The 17324-nt window shown below is 40.3% G+C and overlaps 1 protein-coding gene across 1 annotated transcript in view; it reads right to left on the bottom strand.

The window, feature by feature from the left end:
- Window positions 1-17324, bottom strand: part of USP46 (ubiquitin specific peptidase 46) — a 76687-nt gene that overhangs the window by 32752 nt on the left and 26611 nt on the right. The window contains exons 2-4 of the mRNA XM_061420150.1: window positions 14726-14806; window positions 11900-12113; window positions 10181-10410 (exon numbers count right to left, since the gene is read on the bottom strand). Coding sequence (XP_061276134.1) covers window positions 10181-10410; window positions 11900-12113; window positions 14726-14806 — 525 coding nt within the window. The remainder of the gene's footprint in view (window positions 1-10180; window positions 10411-11899; window positions 12114-14725; window positions 14807-17324) is intronic.

The following is a 17324-nucleotide window of genomic DNA, read 5'->3' on the forward strand; positions in this document are numbered from 1 at the left end:
TGACTGTGGCCCCAGTTCAAATCCTGGTTGGGGAACAGAGATCCCACAATAAACAATTTTTTTTTTTTTTTTTCAAAAAATGACACATTACCGGAGAATGATTTCACTGGAAGCTGGTCTCTCATCAAAAATTCAAGGGCCAGAAGACACTGAACTTGTTTAGTGTGCTAAAGGAAAAACTATCAGAACAGAATTCCTGTATCTGATAAATATCTCCTTCAAGAATGAAGACAAGAAAATGAACAGAATTCATTATTAACAGAATTGCACCACAAGAAAGGTTAAAGGAAATTCTTTAAACCAAAAGTTACCAGATGGAAATCCAGATCTCAAGAAAAAATGAAAAGCATCGAAAATGGGAATTGTGATTTTGTCTTGTGGGGGTTATAATATGTGTAAATGTAATACATATAATTACAGCATAAAAAACAAGGAAGGTTGGGGTGGAAGGAATAGGCACCTACACAGTTATGAGTTAACTATGTTTTATGTGAAATGTAACATTAGTATTGGGAGAAGGCAATGGCACCCCACTCCAGTACTGTTGCCTGGAAAATCCCATGGATGGAGGAGCCTGGTAGGCTGCAGTCCATGGGGTCGCTAAGAGTCAGACACGACTGAAGCGACTGGGCAGCAGGCAGCAACATTAGTATTAGGTTGGTGCAAAAGTAATTGTGGTTTTGCAATGTTGAAATTTGCCATCTGATACTGGAATACGTTTTAAATAAATGTGGTTTTGTTATACATCATTTTAAAACACATTTCTCACTTTGTTTTTTGCTAATGATTTATTACTTGCTGTTCATTTTATATTTATTTTAGACTATGGAAATGACATTAGACAAAAAGCAAATTCAAGCGATTTTCTTATTTGAGTTCAAAATGGGTCATAAAGCAGCAGAGATTAACTTTCAGCATCAACACGTTTGGTCCAGGAGCAGCTAACGGACGTACAGTGCAGTGGGGGTTCAAGAAGTTTTGCAAAGGAGACGAGAGCCTTGAAGATAAGCAGTGCAGTGATCAGCCATTGGAAGTTGACAATGACAAACTGAGAGACATCATTGAAGCTGATCCTCTTATAATTACAGAAGTTGCCAAAGAACTCAACGTTGATCAATTCTGTGGTTGTTCGGCATTTGAAGCAAATTGGAAAGGTGAATAAGCTTGATAAGTGAATGTTTCATGTGTTAGTCACTCAGTCATACCTGACTCTTTGCGACCCCATGGACTGTAGCCTGCCAGGCTCCTCTGTCCATGGGATTCTCCAGGCAAGAATAGTGGAGTGGGTTGCCATGCCCTCCTCCAGGGGATCTTCCTGACCCACGAATCGAACCTGGGTCTCCTGCACTGCAGCTGATTCTTTATCATCTCAGCCACCAGGGAAGCCCTGAATGCCTCATGAGATGACTGCAAATCAAAAAAAATTGTCGTTTTCAAGTGTCATCTTTCCTTATTCTACACAACTACAACGAACTATTTCTTGATTGGATTGTGACACTGGACGAAAAGTGGATTTTATATAATAACTGGCGATGACCAGCTCAGAGGCTGGACTGTGAAGAAGCTCCAAAGCACTTCCCAAAGCCAAACTTGCACCAAAAAAAGGTCATGGTCACTGTTTGGTAGTCTGCTGACTGATCCACTATAGCTTTCTGAATCCCAGTGGAACCATTGTAGTGAGAAGTACGCTCAGCAAATTGGTGAGATGCACCGACAACTGCAGCACCTTGCAGCCAGCACTGGTCAACAGGAAGGGCCCGATTCTTCTCCACGACAACACCTGACTGCACATCACACAACCAACATGCTAAAAGTTGAACAAACTGGGCTACGAAGGTTTGCCTCACTCGCCACATTCACCTGACTTCTTGCCAATCAACTACTGCGTCTTCAAGCATCTCCACAACGTTTGCAGGGAAAACACGTCCACAACCAGCAGGAGGCAGAAAGTGCTTTCCAAGAGTTCCTCAAAGCCCAAAGCACGGATTTTATGCTAAAGGAATAAACAAACTTATTTCTCAGTAGCAAAACTGTGTTGATTGTAATGGCTCCTATTTTGATTAATAAAGATATGTTTGAGCCTAATTATAATGATTTAAAATTCACGGTCCAAAACTGCAATTACATTTGCACCAACCTAGTAACTTTAAGTGGACTGTGAAAAGTATACTATATTCTCCAAAGATACACTAAGAGAAAAATGTTAATGGAATTATTAAATATAATACATATATATATACATGCACAAATCATCCAAAAAGGGGAAAGAAAAAAAAATCGGAGAAAGAGGAATAGAGCTCAGGAGGAAAAACAGAAAATAACGGAGCATCAAACCCAACCATGTTAATAATTAAACACTTTTTTTCAAGTGAAAGTTTTAAGTTGGACTTTTTTTGAAAAGCAAGACCAGTTATATACTGTCCACAAGAGCTATACCTTAAATATAAAGAAATAGATAAGCTAAAAATAAATGGGTGGAAAAGATATACTATGTAAAGAGTCAAGATGCATATATAGTGGACTATTTAATATAAGAAAATAGATTTTAGACAAAATTATAAGTAAAAAAACTATTTCCTAGTAATTGGGTCAATTTACTAGAAAAACATAATAAAAAATACAGAAGTCCTTCATAGAAGTGTGAAAGTGAAAGTCGCTCAGTCGTGTCCGAGTCTTTGCAATCCCAAGAACTATATACACTCCTTGGTATTCTCCAAGCCAGAATACTGGAGTGGGTAGCCGTTCCCTTCTCCAGGGAATCTCCCCAACTCAGGGACTGAACCCAGGTCTCCCACACTGCAGATTCTTTACCAGCTGAGCCACCAGGGAAGCCTAAGAATTCTGGAGTGAGTATAGCTTATCTCCTCTCCAGGGGATCTTCCTGACCCAGGAATCAAACTGGGGTCTCCTGCATTGCAGGCGGGTTCTTCACCAACTGAGCTACTAGTGAAGCCCTAGTTTTTTGTAGCAAAGTCTCAAAAATATATGAAGCTGGAACACTTCACCAAGAAAAAAAGAATGAACCACATACTATAACGCAGATGAACTACAAAAATGATATGCAAGTAAAAGAAATCAGATACAAAAGACTACATTTGTATGATTCTAATTATATGAAATGCTCAAAAAAGGTAAATATCTGAAGACAGAAGTTGATATAATCCCACAAGATGATGTCACATTCCCATTCTTGATGCTGCTCAATACAAAGGATCTTATTGGTGTGGTGGAAAAGTTTTAAAACTGGATTATGGTTATAGTTGCATAATCCAGCAAATCACCAAAAAAATATATATATATTTTTTGCACTGAATGGATAAATTTTATGGTACATAAACTGCACCTCAACAAAGTTGTTTTTAAAAAGTAGAAAAAAATTCATGAAGCAAAAACTGACAGGATTAGAGGGAGAAATAAGACAATCCCACATTATGGTTAGATATTTTAACATTTCTTTCTCAACAAATGACATAAAACCCGGGGGGTGGGGGCGGGCAGGGGAGTTAAGAAAAACACAGACAATCTGAATAACTCTACCAATCATCATGACCTACTGATACTTAGAGAATACTATACCCAACCACTACAAAATACAAATCATTTTTGACTCAATGGTTCTTAATAAGGGAAACTTTGCCTTTCAGGGGATATTTGGCCATGTCTACAGACATCTTTGTTGTCATATCTTTGGGGATGCTACTGGCATCCAGTAGGTAGAAGCTAGGGATGCAGCTAACCATGCTCAGAGCAGTACCCCACAACAAAGAAACATTGGATCCCAACGGTTAATAGTTCTAAGGTTGACACACCTTGTTTTCAAGTACATTTACCAAGACAGACACTGTGTTAGGATCCAAAACATGTTACAGTAAATTTTAAAAGACTGAAATCATAAAGAATATATTCCTTAACCAAAACAAAGTGAAATTGGAAAACATTAAGAAACCTGGGAAAACACCAAGTGTTCGAAAATTAAACAACATACTTCTAAGCAATACATGAGTAAAAGGAAAAGAGACACAAGAGAAATTAGAAAATATTCTGAGCTAGTGACAAAGAAAACATCAGGATTTGAGAGACGCAACCAGCACTGATTGCGTGATAAAAGGAAAAAGTATAACTTTAAACATGTACGTTAGTAAATAAAAGAGCAGGGACTGTCTTTTCTGTTTGCTTTAACTGCTATATCTCTAGTACATAACATAATTTCCATTATTTAATAGATTCATATTACTATTCACTAAATAAATGAATACATAACTGAACAAAAGACTGAACAAATGAAAAGATATCGAAATGCCAACAGTGGCATCTGGGTGGCAGAATTATGGATGATTTACTGTTTATACATTCTTGTTCCTGATTTTTAAAAACATAATTCACGGGTAGTATATTTTTTTCATCAGTAAATCTTTTTAAAAACTCAAATGGCCCTTCTTTGAGAGATAATAAAAGGATTCTAGCCAACTGAAGTTCACACATAATTTAGATAGTTCTACTCAAGTTCTTGTACTTAAAGGGGGATAAAAACAAAGAAACACTGTCTCCCTTTAGATGCAAATCTTTTCCTCTACTTAATTATTCTAGGGAGAGGGAAGAAAGGTACACATCTAATTAAAGGACTGGAGAAAGTTATTGTAACTTTCTCAATTCCCAGTGCAAACTGTTTCCAGAATTAAGAGTGAGCAAGCACTGCTCAGGTGGGTGAGCCACGCCAGGGACATCAAAACACAGCACTAACTCTTTCATGGGGATTTTTCTCTCTCCCTCTCCCTGTCTCAGACTGACATAGTCAAAAGCAGTGAGTGATCAAGCAATTTCCCCCCCCTCCCTTTTCTCTCTTCCCAGGAAACTGCCAGAAAATAAAACCATTTTCTTCCCACACAGAAGAATCTCATTCTGGTCTAAGTGAAAACACAGCTTGTCTCCAAGGAAACATATATATCGCTAAGACTCCAATACTCTCAGCAGGTACAGGCTACATCTTATTCTCCTTTCTTCCCTCCTGATTCTGGGCATGGACTTCCTCAGAAACTAATTTTAAAAGAGTGGAAGAGATCCTACTTGCTCTTCTTTTTAATTACAAATTAATAGAACAAATTAATATACAGGGCATACATAAAAAATCAGGAGCTTTGCTAAAAGTCCTGAGTAATTAAAATCCTATTCAAATGTGCTTCTAAATTCCCAGCAGCCTTTGCTAGGCTTAACAGTAAAGGTGACCAGGTGGCAGCTCCATGCTGTTCAGCCAGGAACTGAAAACTGGCTTAGAGGTGATGCCAAGAAGGTGGGCTCAGGAAAAGTGGCAATGACAGCCCATCTGAATCCCAGGAACCCAGCACCATTACTCAGCGACCACGTGCCCATCCCCCACTGCTCCTCTGTACAGGGCTCAGAAGCTCTACTGAATCAATTTTAACCTTGGCAAACAAAGCAAGAAGGAGCCTACAACTGGTACTTAATAAAGCAGCTCTTTAGACAAACTTTTGGCTCTAACAACAGATATAAATGCGTTAAAGCCACTGAGAAGCTATGAAAACCACAAATTTGCAAAGCAAAAACTTGGATTAAACAGAAGGGAGTGAAAATTAACAACAACAACAACAAAATTAAGCTCCAACTGGTGCAGCAAATCTTGTGACCCAAGCAGAGGACAACCAAGGGAGAGCTGAGGCTAGACTGGAAAATCCCATGCCTCAATTCTAAAGTACCTTGGTCAAGCTCATCTGGAAAATTCAGCAAAGGATGAGCCCCTTAAAATTGTCTCCCCAGTTCTATTGCAGAATGAAAACCGGCTGTTCTCCATAAACCTTTCCCTTGACATTTGCACTGCAATCCCAGGCAACATTTACAAAGGGTGAGACCCAGAAAAAGACAAAAATCATTGTTGTCTGAAAGCATGAAGACTGGCACAAAAGGTTTTTGCACAATTGGAGGAACTACCAGCTGAGGCTGCCCAGACAGCAAGGCTCCCCCAGGGGTCAATTTGCTGCTCCAGATCCAGTGTAGTTTAATCCCACTGTGAGCACTCACTAATGGCCTTGGCAATTCTGCTGGAAGCACTCTGAAAAGGCTGCTTGCCCTGGGCAGAGGACAGTACTCAAATGGGGCCCTATATTTCTCATCCTGTGAAGGAAAACTTTAACTTAAGGTCTTCTTTTACACTGAATTCTCAACGTTCTACAATAACAACGAAAAAGCCTGCAGACTATGTATTTTCTTAGAAAGTAGACGGCTTTCTAACAATCAGAGCTTTCTAAAAATGGAAGGTGTCGCCTGGGGAGATTGGGTTCCCTATCGCTGGACAGAATCCAGCAGATGCTGGTGACCAACTGGCTAGGACGTCACTGGAGGGACCTGGGCACAGGGCGAGAAAGGATTAGGTGACTCCTAGGCTCCCAACCAGTTACAGTCGCTAAGAAAATGGAGGTGATTATCCAAGTAACTCCAGAGCGGCGGTGGGGGTTGGGGGGACAACTCTTGCCACAAATCTAATCATTGCTATATAACACAGGAAGCCCAGTCTCGCGCTCTATGATGTAGAAGGGTGGGATAGGAGAGGGAAGGGAGGCTCAAAAAGCAGGGGAGATATATATAATTATGACTGATTCACATTGTTGTAGGGCAGAAACCAATACTGTAAAGCATTATCCTCCATTTAAAAAATAAATTAAAAAAATAAAATTGTGGTGGGGGGAAAAAGATCCAGGTTTTTCAAAATGCACCATCCTCCACAAAGACACAGTCTCATTGTTTTCTGCAAATGAAGTATAAATGGTTGGAATCCCACTGAAACAAACACTATGGTATGATCCAAAAGTTTTGGAGGAATCTTTGGGCACAGGCTTCTGATCCACAGTAACCTTCCACAAACTAACAGGCTCAGTAACAGGTTCTGCAAATCAGTCGTCTGGGGGTGCAACCTTTGTATTTTTTGGGATCAACTGACCTGTTCTTAGACAAAAAAAGAAATTACCAATGTGACTGAGCCTATCTGAAAATCCATGCAGAGAATCACAAGATAGATTTAGTAACTGTGTTCATTTCAAAGATAACCAAACGGATTAGACAATCTGGGGAAGGTTATCTGGCTAAATGAAGAGATGTGATGACCCACTGTTCTGGTTCTTGTATCATAAGCTCACAGAATACTCTGTTCTCCTTCATAAAATTTTGCAATCATAATTACAAAACTCATTATTTGTTATGTCTATCATTCATGCTCAAACTTCCAGAAAGGCAAAGGTCTCACTGCATCCTCAGTGTCTGTATCTTTACTTAGTACATGTGAAAAAGAAAAAAAGGTGTTTATTGAATAAAAGAATAATTGTCTATACAGCCACTATATTACCAAAGTGAAGATATCTAAGAATGGGTATAGATAAGAATGTAGAGAAATGAGAATGCTTATATACCAGGTGGGAATTTGATATTTTCAAATGAGTTTAATGATAAGCACACCTAATGACCTAACAAATTTACTTCTGTGCATATATCCTAAAGAAACTAAATTTATGTATACTAGATTATATGTTAGAATGTTCATTGTTCATAGTTGCCCCAAATTGAAAACAACTAAATATCCATCAGCAATAAAATGGATTCATGAATTGTGATATCTTCAGGCAATAATTAATTTAATAGAGAGCAAATATTAAGAAGTAAATCTCAAATAAATAGCTTGTATCATAAAAATAATAGAGTTGTATAAATACTGACATAGGACAATGAGAATGAATGAACTAAAGCATCATGTAACAACACAAATAAATCTCACAAGGGTTAGTGAGGAAAAAAAAACAGGATGCAAAAGAACACATATTGTATGATTTCATTCATATAGAGATCAAAAACAAGGCTGCTGCTGCTGCTGCTGCTAAGTCACTTCAGTTGTGTCCAACTCTGTGCGACCCCATAGACAGCAGCCCACCAGGCTTCCCCATCCCTGGGATTCTCCAGGCAAGAACACTGGAGTGGATTGACATTTCCTTCTCCAATGCATGAAAGTGAAACGTGAAAGTGAAGTCGCTCAGTCGTGTCTGACTCTGGTGACTCCATGGACTGCAGCCCACCAGGCTCCTCTGTCTATGGGATTTTCCAGGCAAAAGTACTGGAGTGGTGTGCCACTGCCTTCTCCAAAAACAAGGCAAACTGAACTATATGTTTTAAGGATGCAAAGATAAGTTCTGAGTTCTACCAAAACATTCAAAATGTATACAAACTCTCCCAAAGAAAATATGGACTATGTATGGACCATGTTTGGATCCTGATTTGAATTAACTAGCTGTTTAAAAAAAAAAAAGACATACTTGGAGAAACTTGAACACTGAGTGAATTATGATCTAAAGGAATCATTTTTAGGTGTGATAATAGTATTGTACTGATGTTTAAAAAAAATTTTTTTTCTTACCTTTTATTATCTTTCAGAGATTTATAGCAAAGTAATGAAGAAATGAGAAATGATGTTACCTGGGACTTCCTTAAAAACAGACCGGTTCAGTGAAGAGGGATATGACAGGAAAGACGATCAAGATGCGTCAGTGTGCTAACAATCACTGACCCCAAGTTATATACATATGGATTTATTACACATTCTACTTCTATATTCCATTGAATTTTAATGGAATATAAAATATAAAGGAACAGAAGGAGAAAGGGAGGGAGGAGAGATCTCTAGATAGATAAATATGTGTAGAAAATGTTTTGGCAGGATATATTTCAAAATGTTAAAATGTTTAAGTGGTTATCTCTGGGCTAACAAGATCACAATTTTTAGAAAATGTTACAAATTTATCATCTCTAGTGGAGATTACTGGTAACTTTTAGTCTCTTTTTGCTTAGCTATGTTTTCTAATTATTTCTACAATGAACATATCAGAACGCTTCAAAACTTGTTTAAAAGGATAGAAGACTGCCAAAAAACAAAAAACCTCTCACTTAAGTTCACATTTCTTAACCATTTCTGGGTCCTAGACCCCTTGCAGAATCTGATGAAAATCATTCTCTCCCCTAGAAATGCACAATTCTTGAGAATTTTTCATAGTGTTAAACTTTGAGACCCCAAATGAGCCCATACTCTCCATATTGTTAGTAGTTATAATAATAAATAATAAACGCTGACTTTTACTGCATACTTGGTTGGTATGTGCCAAGCATAGTTTTTAAGTGCTTTCAAGAGTTAACTCGTTTAATCCTTCCAGCAACACTGGGGCTTCCCTGATAGTTCAGTTGGTAAACAATCTGCCTGCAGTGCAGGAGACCCTGGTTCAATTCCAGGGTTGGGACAAGCCCCTGGAAAAGGAAATGGCAACCTACTCTAGTATTCATACCTGGAGAATCCTATGGACAGAGGAGCCTGATGGGCTACAGTTCATGGGGTCACAAGAGTTGGACACGACTTAGCGACTAAACCACCAACCAGCAACCCTAGGAGATAAGCACTCTCAACACCTCCAATTTACAGATGAGGAGAGTGAGTTCAGAGAGGTTGGATAATTTGCATAAGGTCCCATAGCTCCAAACTTGGCAGCCTACATACAAACTTGGCAGCCTGGCCCTAGAGTTGGGCTTTTATCTATCACATCATGAGGCCACTCATAGAGTTAACTCAAATATACGAAGCCAACGTGACCTCCTGAATCACCCTCTAGAAAACGTCTTCAAATTCAACACTAAGTGCCTACCACGTGCCAGACTCACCCAGGCCCTGCAACAGCGCTGTCAGAGATTCATCCCATTCACCCAGCTAACTGCTGGAGAATCAGAAGTTAGGTCTGTCTTTTGAGTTCAAGTTCACCATAGCACAGCTGATTCCCTTTATGCCGGGGAAATGGTCTGTTCTAAGTCACACATGACTTCCTTGTGGCCCAAATATTTTCAAGATAACTGGCAGAGGTCCAATTCAATAGTTCAATTTTTAGACCCTCAAATTAGCCCATGCTGCATAGTGATCTAAGTTTTTGAGATTTTTCCCTGATCACTCTACTTCCACCGGCTGAGACATCTAAGATAGAGACAAGCTTCCAAAGTTTGCACCTGAGGCTCAAACATATAAACAGAACAGTCTGTATACAAGGAAGACAACTGCTAGGTGCTACAATGCCACACTGCACTCATGCACAACATAGCTCATGCACAAATATGCACAAGCAAATTACATGAAAGCCCTCGTGATGCTTACAGTTTCACAGTTCAAGCATCGAGTTTCATTGGTGAGCGTTCCCTGAAAAATCTCATGGACCCAGGTGAGTTCTGGTTTATTATTCTCTGCAGGTTCATTCATGTTGCCATTTTTTAATTTTCCATTTTGTTTCTCCTGTTTCTTCTCTTCCTGCAGGATGTCCGCAATAGTGTTTAGCAAATAATTTAAAAATTCGTGGGCGTCCTGCTGCATGTAGTTATCAAAGAGATCTGGAAAGGAGAGGGTTGTTATTTCAGTCTCTGGCTCTTGAAAAGCAAAGGAAATGCTTAATTTTACAAACCATGTTTCAATTTTTATATCGAAAGAATGGACATGTATGGGATATATTCACCTCTATCTTGCAACTTCAATGGATAAGTTTTTTAAAAAATTTTTGTTCACTTCTACTTTTTACCACTGAGAACTAAATTTTCCCAATCTCCCTCTGTAAAGTCATCATATATATATAAAGCTACAAACACTTGTATTTGCTCTACAAAAAAAGAAAAGAAAAAGAACAGGAAATACTTGACAAGCTCCCTGATAAAATATCAATATTTAATATAATATGACCACCAATGATCAATTATTCAGTTTGTAATCTATCCAGAATGACAGGGTCTCTTCCCAAAGATCATATTAAACTCTGGACCAGCCTAGAAGCAGCTTAAATGAAACACATAAGGGAGACGAGAGATATATACGAGAATGTATCTATCTGATAGCATTCTGAAACCAAATACAGAAGATTCTAGCAGCCCGTTGCTGCTCCCTGCCATAAGGACAAACAATCAAGAGATGAATGCAGCTGTGAAACTTCATTATTAATCATGTTCACAAGGGAGACTTGGGAGGGTTCTGCTTCCTTCTCAGATTATTTTTATTCTGGTCTGTATAAACTACAACAACTTCAAAAGACAGCAATCAAATTAAATGAGACTTTAAAAAACAAACATCTGATTAACTGTGCAAGTCTGTTGCAATACGGCTGAAATCTAGGCTAAACACAAGTTGCCATATCAAATATTTCTATAGTCATAAAATTTACCCATGCAAAACTTCTGGAATAACCTTGTTTCTACCACCACATCTCCCCAAAAAAAAACAGATAAAGAGGGAAAAAAAAAAAAGAAGAAAATCAAGTGACAGCAGGACATTTTTATTATAGAAAAATATCAATTTGATATCCTTCAGCTCTTTTAGACATATAAAAATCAGAGGTATTATTTTTAAAACAGGAGAGGCTCTAATTAGATAATGTGCATTTAGTTTAATCACTTATGACAAGTTTATAAGACAGTACTGTTTTATTCAATTATTACATCAACCTATTTATTCCAGTCAGTGTCCTGCCTTGGGCAATTTTTCCTCTTATAATGATTACTTTTTTTTTTTTTTTGGCCATGTGGCATGTGGGATCTTAATTCCCTGACCAGAGATGGAACCCACACCCCCTGCACAGGAAATGTGGAGTCTTAACCACTGAACCACTAGGGAAGTTCCAATCAGAATTTTTAAGTATATTTCTTTTTATCCAATTTTGCTTTATATACTGGGTGGAAAAGAAGAAATATCTTTTATTTAAAAACTGATATTTGAGTAGTTGGCCATACTATTTTCCCATTTAAAAAAAAGGGGAGGGATTCATTTTGAGGTTACACAGACCTGTTGATTCTCCTTATCTCAGATCCGAAACACATTCGTCTCCATGCCACTCACCATTTTCTTTTCTCAGCCTCGAAATGAACTTCTTTGGTGGGATCACGCCGACCTTCTTCTTCTGCGTGGCGATGCTGTGGAAAAGGTCTGCCAGGCATGTCAACAAGTTCTCTTTCTTTTTTTGCTGGGCCTTGTACGCCAGCACGTTCTCCCGGAACGGCCGGCAGAAGTACAGGGCCTGAAGAACGGAGTTACAGTAGCATGTGTTTCCGAACTGCCAAAGGACCAGAGGGCCGATTTAAATCAGGGTTCTCGGGATCAGTGAGGAGAGGGAGGGGCCGCCCTTGTGTGAACTGGCCCAGGTCCCCCATGTCATGCCGTGGTAGACCAGTAAGCCATGCAGAACACCAGTGACTATCTGATCACCAGGGAAATGAATGCTGGTACACACAAGCTGGAGAGATCTCTAGGCTATAAAAGTCTCTATAAAATGATAAGGAACACTCAGCCTTGGTTTTTAAAAATCTAATGAGACTTTCTGGTGCTTAAAAGAGAGGGTGAAGAAAGAAAAAAAAATCAACATGATATGGAGACACAGAAAAGCAGCTGGCGACACAAAAGACGTCACATTGCAACACATCAAAACTCCTATGACAGGGAAAATAAAAACCCCAATCAGAAAGAAATCCAGCTACTAGGAACCACTTGCTCAGCTGAACCAGCCTTAACCAAGCAGGAACTTGTTTTTAAGTTTCTCTCTTTCAAGGGTCTGGCACTCCTGCCACAGGCTTCAGACCAATCACCTCACTTTCTCCAAAGCAATCTCGTTTCTGCCGAAGTAGCCACTGCCTCAATACAATAGCACGTAGGTCCTGGTCTCCTGCCATCATAGTAGGACTCAGAGAGTAACATTCTGCACTTCTCAAAAGCCACGGTTATGATTGAACGAGGCAAAAAGTCATAGTCTCACTGGTTTTCAACTGGCTGGATAACCAATTCTATGGGAGAACACATAGCTGAGACGTTCATTTTAGAATTTTTCATACATGCTAAAATAAAGAGGAAAACCATCTAAGGTAATTAGAAGATTAAGAGCAGGTTAGAAAATGCTGTGTAAGATTAAAATAGAACATGAACATCTTCTCAAGCCTGGTTTGTTGGCTTGTGTGTCATCTGCCCAAGAGCGAGGCAGATGCACGGCCATCCTTACCGTGACATTTCTTCGTATGCTAAGATAGAACACTTTCTATTTTTATACATTTTAATCTACTTTGACACAATTACATGATGAGACAAACCCCTTTTTAAAGAGAAGCTGTAACTTTCATGAACTACCATTCGAAGTGAACATGTACAAAACTATTAATAGGTTTAGATCTCACAACGCTTCCACAGGCTAGGAGATGGCTTTAGTTCTTTATTCCTCCACAGTCTGCATCTGTCTTTTCCCTGGCCAAGGCAGAATACCCTCAACTTGAATAACTATTCTCATAGAGCTTAAGCAAGAGGCCTTTGCACAATGCCTAAAAAGTTGTATTACAATTATAAGTCAGTATTCCATCAACACAGTGCCCTATATTTCAGTACTGTAGCCTCCTCCTTCCATCCTTTTCTTTACTCAGTACCTCACCTTTAGCCAGACACCCTTTAGTAACACTTGGTCCCTGGACCAGTGAACAACTCCTGGGAAAGAAAAGGAACTAACGTTTACTGAATGTCACTGTGTGCCTCAGCCTCACGTCAGGACCGTCAATAGGAGCTCTCATGGATCCTTCACCATAAGCCGGGGACACAGCTGCGGGACTTCACTTTCACTTTTCACTTTCATGCACTGGAGAAGGAAATGGCAACCCACTGCAGCGTTCTTGCCTGGAGAATCCCAGGGACGGCGGAGCCTGGTGAGCTGCCGTCTATGGGGTCGCACAGAGTCAGACACGACTGAAGCGACTTAGCAGCAGCAGCAGCAGCAGCAGCAACCACCGTGATCCATTTCACAGAGGGGGAAACGGAAGCTCAGAGAGGGCAAGTGACTTGCCCAAGGTCACACAGCTAGGGAACAGCACAGGCGGACTTTGGATTAGGTCTGTACTACTTCAGAGACAATGTCCACTCCATTATTCCACAAGCGGCATTCGCTCAGGACACTCTCAGTAGAGACTATGACCTATGACACCTGAGTTCTGACAGACCATGCTCAGAGCAGTTGTTCCAGAAAACCTGGTGCTTGTGAGGTAACAGCTGATGTTATTTAAATCCTCCACCCCAGAGAGAAAGGAGAAGAAAGCTCATGAGGGTGGTGCGTAATATTGCCTTACTACCTGGCCATCATGAACTTATCCAGGACACAGTGCCTGACAAGTCTGGCTATATACAAGGGGACCATTGCTGAGCACAAGTGAAATGAGGCCAAGGGATTTAGAGATAAACTGACCCCAGTCTCCCCCCACTTCCCATCCATGCTTCCGATACCAAATTATGCTATGAAGCAACCACTGGTGATGAGCCGGTAACCCTTTCAACACTCTGGCTGAGCTGATGTATACCATCTGACAAGCCCATTCAGATGGTAAAGGGAGGACACACAAAAGCAGATTTTGCTACAAAGGCTAATAATATTGCTCTGAAAGTTAGTGTGCAAAGGAAATCCTTTAAAGCACAGGGGAAAAAATGAGAATCTGACCTAATAATGCACTAATTAAATTTCCTCTTCTAGGGGAACTCATACTTCCAAAAATTGGACTAAACATCCCCTACTCTGCTATTTGCCACCTATGGTAACCAAGGAGTATGAACAATTATTTAAAACTTGGTAATGATGAAAATGGCAGTGACATTGCTTCAAGAATGCTAAAACACCTGAGTAACAGTACGTTTCAAAATACTTACGTTGACCAATCCGAAGTAGTGTTCATTGATCGGAAACTGCTCTGGACCAATGTCTTTTTCCAGAGCAGAGGCATTGGTGCCCTGAAAGAGAAAAACAGCAAAAGTTCTGTTGCATGTAAAAAAGACAAAAAGTAAAAGAATACTTGAGAGAGCCCGCTATTGAGACCAGCATTTCCCCGAGTGGCCACAGAGTCTGGAGATGGTCATGCTGAAAACAGGTGTTGGAAGCAAACCGTAGATGAGGTAATGAGGTCAGCCTATTCCTCTCCTCACCCAACTTCATCGTCCCTCAAATCTGTTCTACCCGGCTTCAATGACCTTCCATTAGGAAAGGAGGTTTAGGACAAGTAACGAGCAAACTACCACTCAGAACTTTCAAATAAAATGTTCTAAGCTCAGATACCTGGAGTAGCTTTTATACTTTTATACAGTGGTGTATAGAATCATACCACCAATGTCAAAGTCAATGGTGTTTTTCTGATAAAGATTTATCTACTGTGCACCCACCACATGCCAGGCACTATTCTAGGCTCTGACAACAGAACAGTAGACAAAGACAGTCTGAAAGAAAAAGCAAGTATACTGGACAGTACATCAGAACGCGTAAGTGCAGTGGAGAAAAACAAAGCTGGAAATGAGGGTAGGGACTCCAGGGAGTAGGGGGAGGAGGGAAAGCATGGAGTGGGGAGGCGTGAAGGATAGATAAGTTGCAGCTTTAAATAGGGTGGTCAGGGAAGGCCTTATTGAGAAAGCGAAATGTCCAAAGACATATAAATAACGGAAACATAGAATTTAAAACCTAACTGTTCCCAAGTGTATGAAATCGTAAGCCATGCATACTCATTTCAACACTCCAACACGAGGATAATAAGTTACTGGATACTCCCACTGTGTGCCAGGAACTGCACTATTTATTCTCACAACATTCCTATCAGGTAAATTGTTGTTGTTCAGTCTCTCAGTCGTGTCCAACTCTTTGCAACCCCACAGACTGCAGCATACAAGGCTCCTTCACTCTCTCCTGCAGTTGGCTCACACTCATGTCCATTGAGTCAGTGATGCTATCCAACCATCTCATCGTCAGCCGCCCCTTCTCCTCCTGCCTTCAGTCTTTCCCAGCATCAGGTCTTCCCAGGATCCAATGAGTCAACTCTTCGCATCAGGTGGCCAACGTATTGGAGCTTCAGCATCAGGTAAGTACTTACTATTATAATCCCCATTTAACAGTTAGGAACTTAAGGCTTCGAATGGTTGAGAATCTGTCCAAGAACCACAGTCAATAAGTGGCAGAGCTTAGACTTGAACCCTGGAGTCAGACTTGGGATTTCATACTCTTAACCAAATACTATGCAGAGCAATCCTACTGAATAAAATCATCTCCTGAGCCCTGCTAAGGGCCAAGAGGTCATTGGCAATACCTCACTGATGATCATTTCCCCCCAAGGCCTGGATACTGGGATTAGGAAAAATGACCAAAGTTCAGTCCAACCAGGTGAGTAATGTGGGGGTAGGGAGGACCAGGCCCCACGGTTACTCACAGCTCTACATTATTCTATGCTCCTCAAATCCTCGGGCTATCACAGAAGACCTACAGCTCACAGACTCTCAAAGATCTGGGAGACAGGCATTTTAAAAAGAGACTGTTTAGGCTTTATAAAAAATAAATCTGCTGCTGCTACTTATTCTGGATTCGTATAATTAGAATCTCCTATCACAGAAAGAAATGGCCAAAAGGCAGGCTAAGAACCTGTCAAGATGGTCACGTGTCAACAAGCAAACAATAAAGGGGCAGAACAACTCAATTCTGAGCAAACAGAACCTCAGCAGAAATAGTACATTCCATCCCCTTATCATAATATCCTTTGTTTCCACTTGTCTTCTAGGTCCATTATACTGTTCCGCCAATCTAAAGTCCACCAGAGACTTTACATTCAGTGGCCATTTGTGTGCACAACAGTTTCACTATCTTTTAATGGTGGGGGGTCCGGTTGGGGGGCAGGGAGCGAGTCACTGCCTTCACAATGATGTGACTCCATATACAGGCTGAATTCATAAAATACTTCATTAAAGCAGGATTTCATGGTATTGAAAAAAATCACTAATATTTTCCAATAAAGCTACATCTCAATCATAAATCGATGTAAATAACGTGTATTAAATATACCCACGGCCATTTCTGAAGCAACGTTAGGATATATGGCTTAGTGCCCAGGAGGAATGTCAGATATAAAAGTAGAGCACATGGAGACAGATCTCATTAAATCTTTCTTTATGAGGCAGCCATTTATTCAATCCATGACTTCTGCTATTTGGGAATTCTTGAGTGGAGTCTGCTTTTTTCTATCTATCTTAATACTTTCCCACCAAAGAGGGAGCTGGTGGCGGTAGTGGGGGCAGTGCTGGTTGTGACTCAGGCTGACTACAGTGACTGGGGGTGGGGGTGGTGGTGCTTGAGAGGATACCCTGGACAAGAGGCAGCAGGGGAGGAGGCACCGCAGCACAGCTCAGGAAGAGGGAAGGGAGCTAACAGGGTCTTCATGAAACCTGAGAGCCACACTTCCTGGCCACGCCTCAGGTCAGGCCCACTCATCCTCTCGCA

Source organism: Bos javanicus, chromosome 6 (assembly GCF_032452875.1).
Source record: "Bos javanicus breed banteng chromosome 6, ARS-OSU_banteng_1.0, whole genome shotgun sequence".
Lineage (NCBI taxonomy): Eukaryota > Metazoa > Chordata > Mammalia > Artiodactyla > Bovidae > Bos > Bos javanicus.